At 39.2% G+C, this 16792-nt stretch overlaps 1 protein-coding gene across 1 annotated transcript; it reads right to left on the bottom strand.

Annotated features, from left to right (window-relative positions):
- Nucleotides 1-2733: 2733 nt before the first annotated feature.
- LOC144453749 (amino acid transporter heavy chain SLC3A1-like) lies at nt 2734-15267 on the bottom strand. Its single transcript, XM_078145091.1, has 11 exons — nt 15123-15267; nt 13220-13450; nt 10544-10723; nt 9928-10073; nt 9104-9229; nt 8527-8652; nt 7074-7189; nt 4713-4902; nt 4161-4337; nt 3557-3679; nt 2734-3228 (listed from the first exon to the last, which is right to left on the bottom strand). The coding sequence occupies exons 1-11, from the start codon at nt 15265-15267 to the stop codon at nt 2881-2883; spliced, it is 1908 nt and encodes a 635-aa protein (XP_078001217.1). The 3' UTR covers nt 2734-2880.
- Between the last annotated feature and the right edge of the window lie 1525 nt (nt 15268-16792).

Genomic DNA, 16792 nt, shown 5'->3' with positions numbered 1-16792 from the left:
CTTTGAAATGTAATACATGCTGTGCCAAGTGTTATTAGTCCAATTCATTCAGATGTTTATTTTCCCTGTTTGTAACAATTTCTGCTTGTAAATGCTTGCCTGTCACTGGTTGCAACATAACCTTACGTCCTTCAAATACCTTTGGCACGATGAATCGACAATATAGAGATAAGACAAAGTCATTTAGATGATAAATTGAATAAATAAGTAATCTATTAAGGCCAAAGTTAGTCCGGATTGTTCCCGCCAATATAGTAGTCTAATTCCTATAAGTATCGTCCACTGTGGTTTAGTAACACAGTTGGCATCCAGACTATTACATAGGCACGATGTCTTTTCAGGATTGTTTCAAATTCAAGCCGTTTAGAAATTTGTTTTTGGAAATCCCGTACACCTGATTACACCACATGAGAATTCCATTAGGTCTCATTTTGTGCTTGAATGTTTGGTTATTATACAATCTAGGGTTTCATTCCAATCAGTAAACATATGGCGTAAGAATGTTAGGATAGTGGCACTAACTGTGTTTATATATGAGCCGAAGTTGACCACTTTTTAGAAAGGGGATTCGATAAATCGAAAAACAAACATGAAACCCGGAGATTGGTTGAAACTTGCAAACAGGTGATTTAGTTGTTTTCTTTGCCCTCTTTTCCCAGTGTTGTAAGAAGATATCCTAACAATGCTAGGATAGTCGCACTACTTTGTTTATCGACGAACCAAAGTTGATCACTAAATTTCAAAATGGGATATTAAAATCCGACGAAACCAAACATAACCCCCCCCCTCCCAAGGTTGTAGTCCCCTTGCAAACGGTTATTAGTCATTTCTCTCCTCCTTTCGTGTCTTTTGCCACAAATTATCATTGCATCATTCTTCTGAGATGTGCACTTTGGACTCTAGTGTGAGATAGCAAGCCCACCTCGGGTGTATATTCTGCGACATCTCTGCGAGTTTATAGCAACGCCTCGAGCACTATAGGACTATTCGCAATATCAGCAGCGATACTTCCTCCATCGATTCTTACTCCAATTGTCAATTTATGACTTATCTGTTTCATTTCTACCATGTTGAGAACGGTAACCTAGTGGGTTTAAATGAAAATGAGGAAAATGTGTATTAAAGGTAGTCACGTACCAATATAATCGTCTTCGCCGTCTTCAAGCCCAGGCTTGTTGACACTATCCCCGACATCGACGGTAACGTCACCTTCGGGAGATATTTCCGACATCTCCTGTCCCCCGCTTTCAACTTCATACGCCTTGTTATCCATGGTTTGTGTTTTCACCTTGAGAGACAGATTCGCAAGGAGACAACTACTACGTAAATCTGTATATGTGGAGGTGAGCTTCTGTCTGTAGTAATGCTGTCTATCGATGGTGTGATGCTTTGCCCCGCTGGCCACACCTCTGTTTGCGCAACTGATAGCCAATCAAGCAGTCGGTCAATTTACTTTGTACCTGTCACACTTATATTGCAATGCGGATGGGTCTGAAATCATGCCAACGTATCACGGAGACTACACACTTTAACGACACTGTCCATACTACATCAGTGATTGATTTCCATGCTTACAAGATAAAGTTCTCGATGCAATGATGATAACCAAACTGGTGTGTTACTTATTTTAAATATCTGATACTGTGTTGTTAACCATTGCATGTAGGGATAAAGGGCAAAATCCGAGGGTAAAATGTCAAACGGGGAAAGTTTGGATTTATATAAAGTTACATAGAGCAGTTTTCAATGCTTTACATGTTAGACCAAGTTATCCTATCTTTGGTATCACATTTTCCCCATAAAATCCATTTCTCAAGATACCATGGTTTGCTCTATGGATTGTAATCGGTGACTGTGACTGTTGCATGCTACTAGCAATTAAGAGACTGAACACATTTTATTAAGTAATGGTGCGTGCCATAGGCAAAAAAAAGAATGTCATCATGTGCATATAAAACGGTGTTGTTGTTTTCTTTCTGTGTGAGTTCCTTTGTAGAAGTAACCATATCAGTGACTGCTGCATGTAAGTAGTGTTGTCAGTTAGTATGGATATACCTTTGGTATTACTAACTATTGTTGTAGAAATACTGTCATGGGTCATATCACATATTAAAGGTGTGCTCAGTTCAAGACACGCACGACAGTATACAATAACATACATCGTCGTAATGCCGCCACACCTCTTTACGGCATCAGTAAAACACACTTACAGAACCCATGGATAACATACAGTGTCGGCCATTTTATAAAAGTCTTATCTGATAACTAATTTACATGTCAATACCATTTCTTCGGCGTTGGTGATTAATTTTGAAGGTGAATGAAAAAAAAGGCCGGGGGGGGGGGATCGGTACCTGAAATTACACCTTTACCTATGTTTGAAACTTTGTGCGTACGTGTCGAATCTGCTGAGATACGTTAAGGTGTTGAAGATTACAAACAAACGATTCCGCATCCATGTTGTGGTGCAGTGGTGTTGGTGTTGGTGGTGGTGGTGGCGGCAGTTACTGGGGGGGGGGGGGCGTCTTTTGGACTCTTCCTATAACCACACACTAGAAAAAAAACCTTTCCTTCTCTAGTGTCGTAACAGTATACAGTATTACAGACGACAAGTACACTGTGATGATATCACTTTCACTATGCTTTAATCAATGTAAAATTACGACAATTTTTTGGAATACATTCTTGTATAATATCAGACATCCAATGCGATTTAAGACGTCACTCTCCTCACTGTAGGCATGATAGGTTTATAACACGGTTCCTGGGCTCTCTGTGATTGGACGTCCAAAAACGACATATTCACAACTTAGATTTGATAAGAAGTTCTAATTCACAAGATACAGATTAGTATGAAGCATCCTTTACTCGTGTATGTTCTTAAATTTTGATGACCACGCCTTCACCGCCCTTTAGCGAAAGCTTGGTCAGCTTAACTCTTTCGCCATTTCGATCCATTCCCGTGCTAACAACTACTTCGCCCTCTGCCGGCAGAGACGACTCCTGTGTGGCGTAATCATCATCGGTACGAGGACCCAGACCGAAATTGATTGCAACTAGGTATCGGTTGAAACCGGACAAAGATGACTCTCTGATGTACGCAAATACGTCATCATTTTGACTGACGTAGGAAATACTACCAACTGGGATTACTCTTTCTTCCGCGGCTCTCAGTGACGTCAGCGCTTTGAAGAGATTTAGGAGTGACTTCTCGTCTTCCAGCTGAGTCTGAAAGAAATGATACCAAGAAAATGATGACGTAATTTGGAAAAAAATGGGGGGGGGGGGAGGAGGAGGAAGATAATCCATGTCAAAGTCGCTTCGTATTGCTACAGTTTCATGCGATATACATCCTACTCTGCAATCAACGGTTCTAAGACTGTCAGAAGACAATCATAATGTTATAGACTTTTGATTATACTAGAATAATTTACCTGAGGATTTATATCAGAATTTTTCACTGACGAGCTACAAAAGTAAATTGTGTGTGTGTGTGTGTGTGTGTGTGTGTGTGTGTGTGTGTGTGTGTGTGTGTGTGTGACTTGGTTGCACTTACCTCAACATTCACTGTACCATAGTTTGAATTGATAGGTAGCCACGTATCAGAATTGTTTGAAAAACCAGCATTGTCCTCTGCCGACCACTGCATTGGAGATCTTGCAACATCTCTAGATTTACTCTGAGAAAAAAAAAATAAATAAAAAAACATGGCAATCCATGCACTCCAACGGCGACCACAAGAAAAAATCCCACCTGGTCGGCTGTCTCACAGATGTAAAAGAAGTACTGGTGTATTAGAAATCAATGCACGTTATTGGAAAGGGTCGATCTTAGTTACGAAACGTTTGCACACCTCCTTTGATCGTGGACTTTAAACCGAGTGTTTTAGATCATCTCAGCTGTTACTGCTCCCAATAAATTTATGAACGTACTAGCTTCTATATAACGCATTGCATTCCTCTCACAGTAATATGGTTGCTCATTACACGGTCATTTTTCAATCAAAAAGAAACTGATAAACCTGCAGTCTATACAGAAAAAACAACATTCTCTATTTCTATAATATCCTTAAATTGATGAATAGAAGCGACATGTATTCAAGATATAACAGAAAGCCACGATGAATGCAAAAAATGATAGTAAAAAATATTAGAGCCAACCTTAGCCAGTGGGTCTGGTAGTACGTTGTTTGTTGGTATGTTGATATCCTCCATTCCTATTTCGTCTCCGTAGTAAATAGTTGGGCTGCCCGGCAATGTTAGTAATAACATGTGGCAAGCACGGATGTAATTTTGGCCAACTCTTGAAGCAATCCGTCTTTTGTCGTGGTTACCCAACTGAAATCCAAACACACGTGGAATCATCTCATCAGATTGTATTCTCGGATAACAGTTATATTATTCTCAATCAAGAGTAGTTCAACATACATACACACGGCGTTATGATGGCGAGACTAGAAGTACATACATACTATGTATACATACATACATACATACATGCATACATACATACATACATACATACATACATACATACATACACACATTCACACATACACACATACATACATACATACATACATACATACATACATACATACATACATACATACATACATACATACATACATACATACATACATACATGTACAGACAGACAGACAGACAGACAGACAGACAGACAGACGCGCGCACACACGTACATACACATACCAGGAAGTTGGGGTGACTGCCGTCTGGCATGCTCTCCATCCAATCTTGAACCAACTCTTGGACCTTCTTTCCTATGATGTCACCACTTTCGTCGGCGATTTCCAGGAAGTTCAGATTCTGGGGAAAGTCGGTGATTCCGTAGTATGATGTAACCACCTTTAAGTCATCCTCTGCGTCTGATGTCAGAAATCTAAACAGAAAGATTATATAATATCTTGATTATCCCCTCGGCGGATTCGTCAAGCGATGATTGTTTAAGTTGGTGACTACTTACCTAACAATTCATTAACCCAACGACCCATCTACATACATACATACATACATACATACATACCTACCCTCCTACCTACCTACAGACTTGCCTATCCACTGACATACCTACCCTCCCATTATCAACCCATGCATCCACACATCTACCCATCCGTTCCTGTCTGTCTGTCTGTCTGTCTGTCTGTCTGTCTGTCTGTCTGTCTGTTTGTCTGTCTGTCTGTCTGTCTGTCTGTCTGTCTGTCATTGACCCAAGCTTTTTATTTACAACATATGCGGGACCGTTCTGCATATTAAATCGGTTACGTATCCCAAGCAAGTTTTGTAACGGATCCCTGTGCCCTGTGACGTTGAAATCCCGAATTGATATACTTGTATTTATCGTAATCTAACAATACTAAGGAAGTCGTCATTACAGTAGAAATGACGTTGGCTTGGTGTTTCACTTATGGGACATTACATTTTTGACACAAAGATAGACATATTTCAACTCTAGACTAACAATAACAGAAACACAACAAACACATCACAATCCTTTGCCCAATCACGTCAAAAAGTTATAAGTATTGCTATTCTTTCACAGTGCAGTAAAAACAGGTTTCTAATGAAAACATTACACATGGACTTGATAATTTTAATGGCTGCAATTGTTTATTTTCTAACTGATAATCAACATTTAAACTTGACTACTTCTGCATCTCATATCTCCTCTGTGCACGGTACCCATGTAATTTTGCATTAGATGATGTCCGAGTGTGTGTAAAAAATGTCATGTTACATGAGTGCAACACTAAACCAACATCATTTTAGCTGTATTTACGGGTCGGTGGAATTGCTGTGAAACAAACACAGTATTTGAGTGCGCCATGCCCCACTACCTCGCTTGATTACTCCTCTCCCTGACAGAAATTTTGCGTCACCCTTACCCTTTCCCCAAAACAATTATATATACGTGTATATGTATATAATGCAGTTTTATAACACAAATACAAGTTACATGAAAGAAGCAGTGACAATATTGAATGATATTCAGCAGGACTTTTTACCTTCAATCTTGATTTTGAGGGAGACGACATGAACATGATGGCTGCTGGTCGGGAGTGTATGGGAGGGGCTGTCCCCCCTCCTACGCTGAGAACTCTTTTGACAATAAGGACATGTAGGAAGCCATAAAATATAAAGCTATACACACATTGAAACCTATAGAATACTTGAATATATTTTAATGACTCAGTTATCCAGTCGTTTTACCCTCCAGTACATATCATCTGGCGTATAATATAATGTACTACAGAAAGATAAGGCGGACACACATCTCAATGGTTGTTACCTGCTTCATAAGGAACCCTCAGAAGTAACTGAAGTATTGCGAGTTCAAGTTCCATCATGTGTATGTAAGTGTATTCTATGCATTGTCATTGACACTTTTGCAAAATATTTGAGTAACACCCAGTAGCTTTGCATTTTTTTAGTGATCTTCTCAGATTCCTCCGACCCCCCGCGCCGTAAATAATGACAGCTTCCTATTGCTGTACTTGGAATTAATTATTCCTGTGTCAATGTTTTACGACGACAATCAATACATGAAGACGACTAAATTCAGCGTACGGATTTTTATATTTCCACTTTTAAAAATATATTTTCACGTGTTTAGAAGTTGAGAACGATTGTATTTTTATTTTCATATGTATATATGTCTTTTGTTGCCGTCGGTATCGTCGTTTCTATGGAAACGAAAACGAAATTTTGCAAAAGGTACTTATGGCTTCATACCGTTGTCAATAGTCAATTAGCCCATAGACCCTCGATTAGCCTCAAGCAAGACTCGGGAATTATTGGCAAATCTTCAAACATGCCTTTTATGTTCAACCTCCTGTTTCGAGACGAATGCCGCTAGAGCGATTAGTTGTTTAAATAGTCAGAGTGTACTTTTAGAAAAAAAGGACAATTTAGGTCGCGGCGTATCCAAAGGTTTTTTGTGAAGAAAGGGCAGAACACTTTCAAAATGGCACCGTGAAAATTGAAAAGCCGAATAACTAGTCAATGTATGGAATGTTTAGGTGTCACGACCCTTGTTATCGTTAGAATGCTTACCTGTAAGCTCCAGACGTTGAATAATGGTCCACCTGACCAGTACGCCAGGACCGAACAATATCATGAACGCCATCATATTCTCGAGTATTAGCATGGTCCCAATAGTCGTAGTCGTCCTAATAGAACGCATATAAACACAAGTATATATTTCAGCATCAGAACACAAGAAAAGTCTTGTTGACAAACGCAAATTTAAAAAAAAATTATGTTTGAAAACCAGTGCCACAAAAGAACTATCATAAATAGACAATTGCAATATCAGCACCAGCATTCACAATACCACCAGCATTCACAATACCACCATCAGACTGTCACAATACCACCAACAGACCGTCACAATACCACCAACAGACCGTTACAATACCACCAGCAGACCATCACAATACCACCAGCAGACCGTTACAATACCACCAACAGACCATTACAATACCACCAGCAGACCATTACAATACCACCAACAGACCGTTACAATACCACCAACAGACCATTACAATACCACCAGCAGACCATTACAATACCACCAACAGACCGTTACAATACCACCAACAGACCATTACAATACCACCAGCAGACCATTACAATACCCAAACTGACCGTTACAATACCACCAACAGACCGTTACAATACCACCAGCAGACCATTACAATACCCAAACTGACCGTTACAATACCACCAACAGACCATTACAATACCACCAGCAGACCATTACAATACCCAAACTGACCGTTACAATACCACCAACAGCCAATTACAATACCACCAACAGACCATTACAATACCACCAACAGACCATTACAATACCACCAACAGACCGTTACAATACCAACAACAGACCATTACAATACCACCATCAGACTGTTATAATACCAACAACAGACCATTACAATACCACCAACAAACCGTTACAATACCACCAACAGACCATTACAATACCACCAACAGACCGTTACAATACCACCAACAAACCGTTACAATACCACCAACAGACCATTACAATACCACCATCAGACTGTTACAATACCAACAACAGACCATTACAATACCACCAGCAGACCATTACAATACCACCAACAGACCATTACAATACCACCAGCAGACCATTACAATACCACCAACAGACCGTTACCACACCACCAGCAGACCATTACAATACCACCAGCAGACCATTACAATACCACCAACAGACCGTTACCACACCACCAGCAACACCACTACAAGTATTGTGATACCACCACCATTATCACTAACACCATCAAAGTCATCATCTCTACAATCAAATCACCATACCACAACCACCACCACCACCACAACAACAACAACAACAACAAAAACAAAAACAACAACAACAACAACAACAACAACAACAACAGTAGCAGCAACAACAGCAACAGCTCTAAAAAGGCATATTAATAACATCATTGAATTTTCTATTAATATTTATGTTTTTACACACCATATTTCCTGTGTTATCTTCGTTTTTCTTTTCATTCTTTGAGTAATCATCGGTTTCCAACAGATACTGCACTGCATTGATACGGAAACCGTCCACGCCCATCCTCAACCAGAACTCCAGGATTGCCTGTGAGAAAAAAAAACGAACATTGAGGCATACTTGTTACCCAGCAGTCACGGTGACAAGCATGCCCTTCCTGGACCAATGTGCACTATGATCATTGATTATATTATATGTTTTTTACCAATCCAATCCAATCCAAATTCAGTTTCTGTGTTAATCAGAAAAGACCATTAAATGACAAATATGGGATAATTGTTCAGTCTCTGACTGAGCAAATATGATTACAAGCGACACACACACACACACACACACACACACACACACACACACACATGCACATACACACACCTCTTCCTCGCCCACTTCTATCCTTGTCTTCCCCCTTCCCATCTTCTTCATCCCATCATCATCCCATCACCACCACCACTACCACCACCACCACCACCACCACCACCACCACCACCACCACCACCACCACCACCAAGCTATCATCAACAGTAAGAGCCAAACTTACATCAAATTCTTTTTTGACATCATCGTTTCTCCAGTTTAAATCTGGCTGCTCTTTCAAGAACTGGTGTAGGTAATATTGTTCACGTTCATCAACATACGTCCATGCACTGCCTCCCCATACACTTTTCTATGAATTTAATAAACATAACAAAGTGAATTGGCAAACGGAATCTTCGATAAAAATAACTCTCCTCCAGACATAAAGTTGTGACAGCTAATATTGATCGAATTTCTCAAAATCGCCTCAATCACCCATCAAACTGGGAGTTTATCTAAATAATGCGGATCCGGACTCGATGATGAAATAGGTAAAAAACAATGCAAGTTATTAGTAACAGAGCACTGATTGTCCGCCTGTCAACGATTTCGCTTCACATGGCATGACGTGCGTGCAATACCGTTACAATCTAGCAATATAAAATTAATCACTGTATTAAACAAATATGAGACAGATATATACGAGAAGTATAGCTACCGAAAGTGGGAAACCACTGATGAATTGTGGAGGAGAAATATTGGATCATTTTACAGGTTGTCAATACATCAATTCATATTTCATATAATCACATTATCTAGCAAGTTATGAAGTTTGTATTTATTTCATATATATATATATATATATATATATATATATATATATATATATATATATATATATATATATATATATATATTATCAAGGTCACGGACTCGACCTCTGACCCACTCCAGACCTAGTTATTTGATTCCTTTCTTTGATATGTACATACTTTTCTCTAAAACGTTTATATTTGGTGAAAGGAACACTTCCATTCAAGTCACGTGTTGAGGAGGAAAAAGACTTACCCAGTTGTTCGGTGGGGTGCCTTCAGCTCCATCAACCCATATATAATGTGATTTGTAGTCGTTGTCTTTGCTCATACGACTCTCGTTAAACCATGCATGGTGATCACTGGAATGGTTTGGTATAAAGTCTAGGATAACTCGCAGACCTGGAGTCACGTGAATGAATAAGGCATGATTAGATAGTATTTCCCAATATATTCCTTTCTTCAGCTGAAGAAACTGAAGAAATACGAGTGGCCTTGTTACTATGAGTTGCTAGATGAGGAGTGACAAGGCCCCTCAGGCCACGAATATTTTCCGGTTGAATGAAGTAACATATTGGGGAATAATATAACTATACCTTCTCAAGCATAATTTATGAAAAAATCTGGCGATTTGGGACATTTTGACCCATATTTCGAACACCGCAAAACCAGTGACGTAGATACTGGTTTTGACGTAAAACGACCAGGGTATATAATCCATATTTTCTGTTCGAGGACAATAACTTGGCTTGATAAAGGTATAATAGCACTGATGTATATAAAACACTAGTCATGCAAATAAGCAGCATTATGAAATGTGTCTTTTTAGAAGAAAAACATGTGATAAATCATTTGAATGTACATGAACTCACCTTTGTCCTTCAAGGTTGACAGTAAATTCTGGAATTGACTGACGTCACCAAACAAAGGATCAACGTCATAATAGTCGCTGACATCGTAACCATTGTCTACTTGGGGAGACTTGTAGACAGAGTTCATCCAGATGGCATTTACACCGATGTCTTGCAAATAATCGATTTTCTCTTCAATACCTGTATTTCAACAAAATATTGTGCTGTATTAACACAATATTGGCTGATCTATATAGGCTGCTACCCTATTGAAATTCAAAGTGTTCAGATCCTGGGTTCAAATATAGTAGTTTTCATGTAAAACTGAAAAATAAGTATTCCAAGCCAAATCTCACACTGTAGACGTGCTATTATTGACTTTTATTGAACTTGCAGTAACACAGTTCCTTGCTCAATACCAGTTTGCCGGTTACTTCGAAGGAAAGTCACTGTATGTCGATAAACTTCATCAATTACCAATAACGTGGAATTGTAACGATAATATATGGCAGGTCAACATTTCTACGAGGTCATCAGCAAACTGTTTGTAATTGAGGATAAGATAAGGGACTGTTGTACTTTTCTGTGTCCCTGTCTGTCAGTATAGTATGCTTGTCTGTCTGCTTGTCTGTGTATGAATATCTCTCTCTCTCTCTCTCTCTCTCTCTCTCTCTCTCTCTCTCTCTCTCTCTCTCTCCCTCCCTCCCTCCCCCCTCCCTCCCTCCCTCCCTCCCTCCCTCCCTCCCTCCCTCCCTCTCTCTCTCTCTCTCTCTCTCTCTCTCTCTCTCTCTCTTTCTCTCTCTCTCTCTCAGACTTTCCCACGTACAGGTTTTCGATGAAATTACCATTGTACATATTTACATATAATAATTTACTTTTCAAATTAATACGGAGCTTTGCAGTCTTATTGTTCACGTGATCAGTACGATATCTAGTAATTGTAAAAATTGATTAGGTTTGATTTTTTAGGAAATCCAAGTCAACGAGTCATGATTTAATCTTAGCTGCAACTGTAGCTTTTTTCCCTCAAATAACCAAAGATATATCTGAAAACTTAGTATATTACTTATTAAAAAAAGACATTGTATCTGTTAATTAGCGGTTAATAATATCTGTATATACGTAGGTAGTGTCAATTTTAAATCTCGAGGAAAAGCTGGGTTTTGAATCTGTCGGCAAGTGAAAACTGTTCTAGTTATACCTGGGGTATAAGTTTTTGATCAGACAACCACAATACATTAACTGAAAATTGTTAAAATACCAATAATTAGACATTGTACATGTTAATCAGTGGTGACTATTATCCATAAGTAGTACAGAAACAGATTGAAATCGTGATCGCCGTTGAGGGCGTTGTTTGAGTGCGGACTCCAAAATCAATTTGATTTTATTTATCGTGTATACAACCACAAAAATGTGTAAGTGGTGTAATACTGTTCTGGGTGTACGATATTACGAGTAAGTTGTTGAACCTAACAAAACCTTATCAAAAAAACCTTCCAGTTGCAACTGCTTTAACGGTATTTCAGTTTTATCATATAAGTACTTCCCTTTTGTCAGGACTTCACCAGCAGCCCTTGTAAGGTTATTAGTCTATAAAAAGTACTCGAGTGTAGAGAATGATATCAAATGACCAATCAAGGACGACCTTCGATGTATTCAACTAGGGACCAATCACTGAAGTCGTTTGATGTATTCGGGATCAATCAATCTGACTATTTGATACATTGGGGACCAATCAAAGAGGCCGTCTAATAAGTTTCCAATCGACACAAATCTCTGTAATCATGGTTTCGACTGGATAAGTTAAAAACTCGTACAAGAAGTAGACAAAATATTTTGTATACAGTTGAATACAACTATTTTTAACTTTAATGTCACAGGAAACCAAACTGTTCATCTTACTTCTAGACCAGGTACATGGTACATCAACACACTGACTGCGACTGTAGCTAACTGCAGGTGTGTTTGGACTGAATAAGAGCAGGCTATTATAAGACATATATGAGGACCACTCGACGAAACTGTTTGATATATACGGGGGACAACCAATGAGTGATTGACATATTTTCACCAATCATCGAGGCGGTTTGATAATATATGGGGACCAATCAATTTGGTCGACTGATAAGTGAGACATCTAGTGGGTAGTTAACACAATAACGACGTAAGTCATTTACGAAGTATCAACTACATGTTACTACAACCACTGCCGTCTACTTTCGACATTTCACGTACACAGAGTGTCACGGCAAACAAACACACAGTGATCAATAAATTGTTTAAAAAAGTCTGAAGCGGCGTATACTTTAGTTGTGAAGGCAACTCCCCTCTTTGGAATGGGGGAAGGGGTGGGGCTGTGATAATTCATAGTCAGCAGTTTGAATTGTTCATTCCACTAAGGACACTGACTAAGCCGAAATGGCAAGTAAATTAGTATGTAAATATGAACAGAGTTATATTAAGACTAATACCCAACTTGGTAATTTCATCGAAAACCTGTATGTGGGAGAGTCTGAGAGAGAGAGAGAGAGAGAGAGAGAGAGAGAGAGAGAGAGAGAGAGAGAGAGAGAGAGAGAGAGAGAGACAGACAGACAGACAGACAGACAGACAGACAGACAGACAGATTAAAACATGTTTAGAAACAGACAGGTATTGAAAGTGGAAATATAAACTATATTGTAGCTAATGCTATACCTCCAAGGTCTCCGATACCATCACCGCTGGTGTCTTTGAAAGACCGTGGATAAAGTTGGTAGAAAACCGCTGTCTGCCACCAGGGGAGACACCTGGGAGTACTGACCATAATATAGATGGCTCCTCCTAAAATGGCAATCCATCCGAGGAGAAGCAAGATGAAGAGCGTCCAACGAGCGATCTTCCAAGTTGATGAATTGGAACGTTCCAGGAGCTCTTCTCTGGTAAGCCCTGAAATTCATGGCAAATTCAGAAAAATTTAAACAAAAAATATTTAAACGTTACAGTAAAAATGAATTTTGCTTCTTAAAAATTGTGCTTTTCAGGATTGATGAACACATAACAAACCAGTGGTTCAGATTATGACGTTCTACTTATCACCCCTTGATATAATGGAATTACTTGTGCATTTAATGTAAGCTTATGTGGAGTCTCCCTGCCAGACTCGTGACTATCGTCCCTAGGCTTGGTATGCCGAGCGGCGCAGCCGCGAGAATAGAGGGACTTGTCCCGACAAGTCCCTCTCTTAGGGACAGATAGTCACGAGTCTGGCAGCAAGACTAGCTTATGTGATGCAAAAGTCATGACGAGAGACTAGTAAATGACAAAGGGTGCCCTTATTCTTTTTAATGTTTGTCATTACTTTTTCATAGCAACAATGCGGCGGTCAGTCGATTTTAAAAATGTAAAAAACGTAAAAAAAGCAATCATCTATCCCTGCTACTCCCTTTCCTCGAAGGCCCGAATGGTCGAGGGCCGAAGGCCCGAGCTCGGGCCTTCGGCCCTCGACCATTCGGGCCTTCGGCCCTCAATATCAGTTTGCGATTATACTAGTGTTGCGCCGGATCAGAGTTTAGATAAAACGTAGGAAAAAAAGGCGCGAGCGACTGTCGACAGTCTAGAACAATAGTAGATCACTGTAAAAAGTTAGAAAGCTCTTGCAAATAGATGTGTCTTGATGTCCTTCTTGAATTTATCAACAGTAGAGGATGCATGGGTGCGTGATCAATTCACTAGTCAGTAATATGAAACATTGATGTCTGATTGAGTTTCAAGAAAACCGAATGTTTGAATTTCGATACCACGTTCCAACACCCCAACACCAAGTTCCAAAGCCAAGTGTAATTCTATCTTAAACACAATTCATGGTTTGAAATTACGTCAAAAAAGAATAATAATCAGACCATCTCTGAAAAAATTAGGATTTCACTTGTACGCCGTTAGTCACGCCACGTCTGTGTGTACTGGGGTCGCCATAGATCAGAAGTTTATAATACAATACAACACAATGCATGTCAAGTTGTACTAATATATCAAATCTGAGCAGACCTGATGTTGAGGTCGGATAATAGTTTCATTCCTGCGTATATATATATATATATATATATATATATATATATATATATATATATATATATATATATATATATATATATATATATATATATATATATATATACAATGTATACATATATATTGCGTTTTATTGTTGCTCGAATCACGCCCTTGTATTACATGTATGTTCACATTGTCTGGGGCGAAGATCAAAACGAAGTCGTAACACGTAAAAACAATACATGGGCGATTCGAACCAAACAAATAGCCGACTTCAATGAGACTCGCACTCTGTCAACGATTTCGTAGAGCAACATAGCTTTGACGCGAAACTGACCGCGTTCGACACAATCGATTACATGTCACGAAGCAAAGTTAAAAAAACCCACACAACATATTCTCGAGTTTGTATCACAGTAAGCTTTATATGTCACCCTGAAAATACACATCTAGTTGAATATTCCAGCAAGTCAGCCCACCAAATGAATTTTAGGTCAGCATCCGGGAGTTTTCAAAATGAAAAGCCAATACCGCACACTGTCACTGAATAAAACTTAAAACTACGTACCAACATATTCTCGTTCTTTCTCGGTCTCGGTATCATCGGCCGTGACGCCAACATTTCCCTTCTCATTTTCGCCTTCGTCAACAGTAGCATGTACGTTCTTCAATTCTATTCCACCCCTTTCTTCGTCGTAGCCTTTGTTGTCCATGGTGCAGTGCGAGTCTACACAAAACAAACGGGTCTGAAAACTGGAAAAAAAACTTGGCTCTCTTTCTCTCTCTCTCTCTGTAGAAAGGTGTGCCCAGGTAACCTCAGCTGTTAGTGTATTACCTTCTATTGGGGTTGGAGATCATCTACAGTACACGCCCCTATTTACCGACACCGCGTCAACTGACGTTTTATACCACCTAATAACTGGACAAGTGGGCCCTTTCAATGGCAATAAAAATATCAACCAAACATTCGTTGCATCCAATTCAAATGCTTTCATCTCTATGGTGTGGGAGACGATTTTCTATGCATACTTCCTTATGCTCATGCACACTAAGAAATTAAAAATTGACAAAATAATCGAAAGATCTTCTTTGGATTTGGGTGATAAACAGATATGCCAATATATTTTGTAAATGTTGTCTCGATCTATTGTGGGATTAATTATGTAAAAGTCAGTTTTATTGATAAATACATGATAATAAATCAAGAGCAAAGTTGTTTTTTTTATGTAGCGCTTTCCCACTCTGTGCTTAAAGCGTTTTACATTTATTACCCCTGGTACGGATCTATAACGGCACAACGACCTTTATACTTTCCTCATCTACCCGGTGAGCATAAATCCATTATAGCGTCTTTAGCGCACTATTCAAAGCATTCCCTTTGCGACCGCTATCCTACTAGATCCCCAGTTATACAGCTGGGTTGACTCCAAGGGGCACAATCGTGGTTCATAATCTTATAAACAAACGGAAGCGACGAGGTTCGAACCAGCAGTCACGCCTCGTTACATGCCTGAGAAGATAGTGATGCACTATTTTTAAAACCAAACTTTTCTATCATGAAAGATTTGTAGAAATCATACCATTCTTTTTAAGGTATAGGAACCATGGAAACACGACATATCCTTTTTAGATTTTTTTTTTGGACATGATGCCTGTCCTGCCTGTATGCGGCGCTGTCGAGATATCGATACATAGTAAGCCCTGGTATTACAGCACTGCCGAGGCACATCGTTTGCCCTCGGCGTAAGACGATGACCAGAAGGTACGACCAGCTAATAGTGTATCTCGACAGGGCAGTAAGCAAGCTATTTGTTCTGATAATACTGGGAATGAATCTCTTGTTTCACCCTCGGTGTTATTCTTTAGCTCTGATCATCATCATCATGTGATAGGCTTGTTTATGCCCTTTGGCTGTCAAAATGTTGACTCACTGTTTCAAAGTTTCGCTCTTGGTGATTGTTTATGGTCTACATACCTGCAACTACGAAGACATGCAGCTATATGGCAGCAGGTTATCAGTGTACAATAAATTAAGAAGTCTTGTACAAATGAGTAATGTGTTTATTTTTGTGTACACAGTGGCTGAGGTGTTTTTATTATCACAAAGAATGATTGCATATTTGGGTTGTTGTAGAGACTTATCTTGAAGCATCCAATTCTGACACCGAGCCACATGTTGTAGCTAGAAAGCAAGACAGAACAAGTTTTCAAGAACAATGTTAACTATTTGAATCGATG

The sequence above is a fragment of the Glandiceps talaboti genome, chromosome 2 (assembly GCF_964340395.1).
Source record: "Glandiceps talaboti chromosome 2, keGlaTala1.1, whole genome shotgun sequence".
Lineage (NCBI taxonomy): Eukaryota > Metazoa > Hemichordata > Enteropneusta > Spengelidae > Glandiceps > Glandiceps talaboti.
This window is presented reverse-complemented; position numbering and strand designations above follow the sequence as displayed.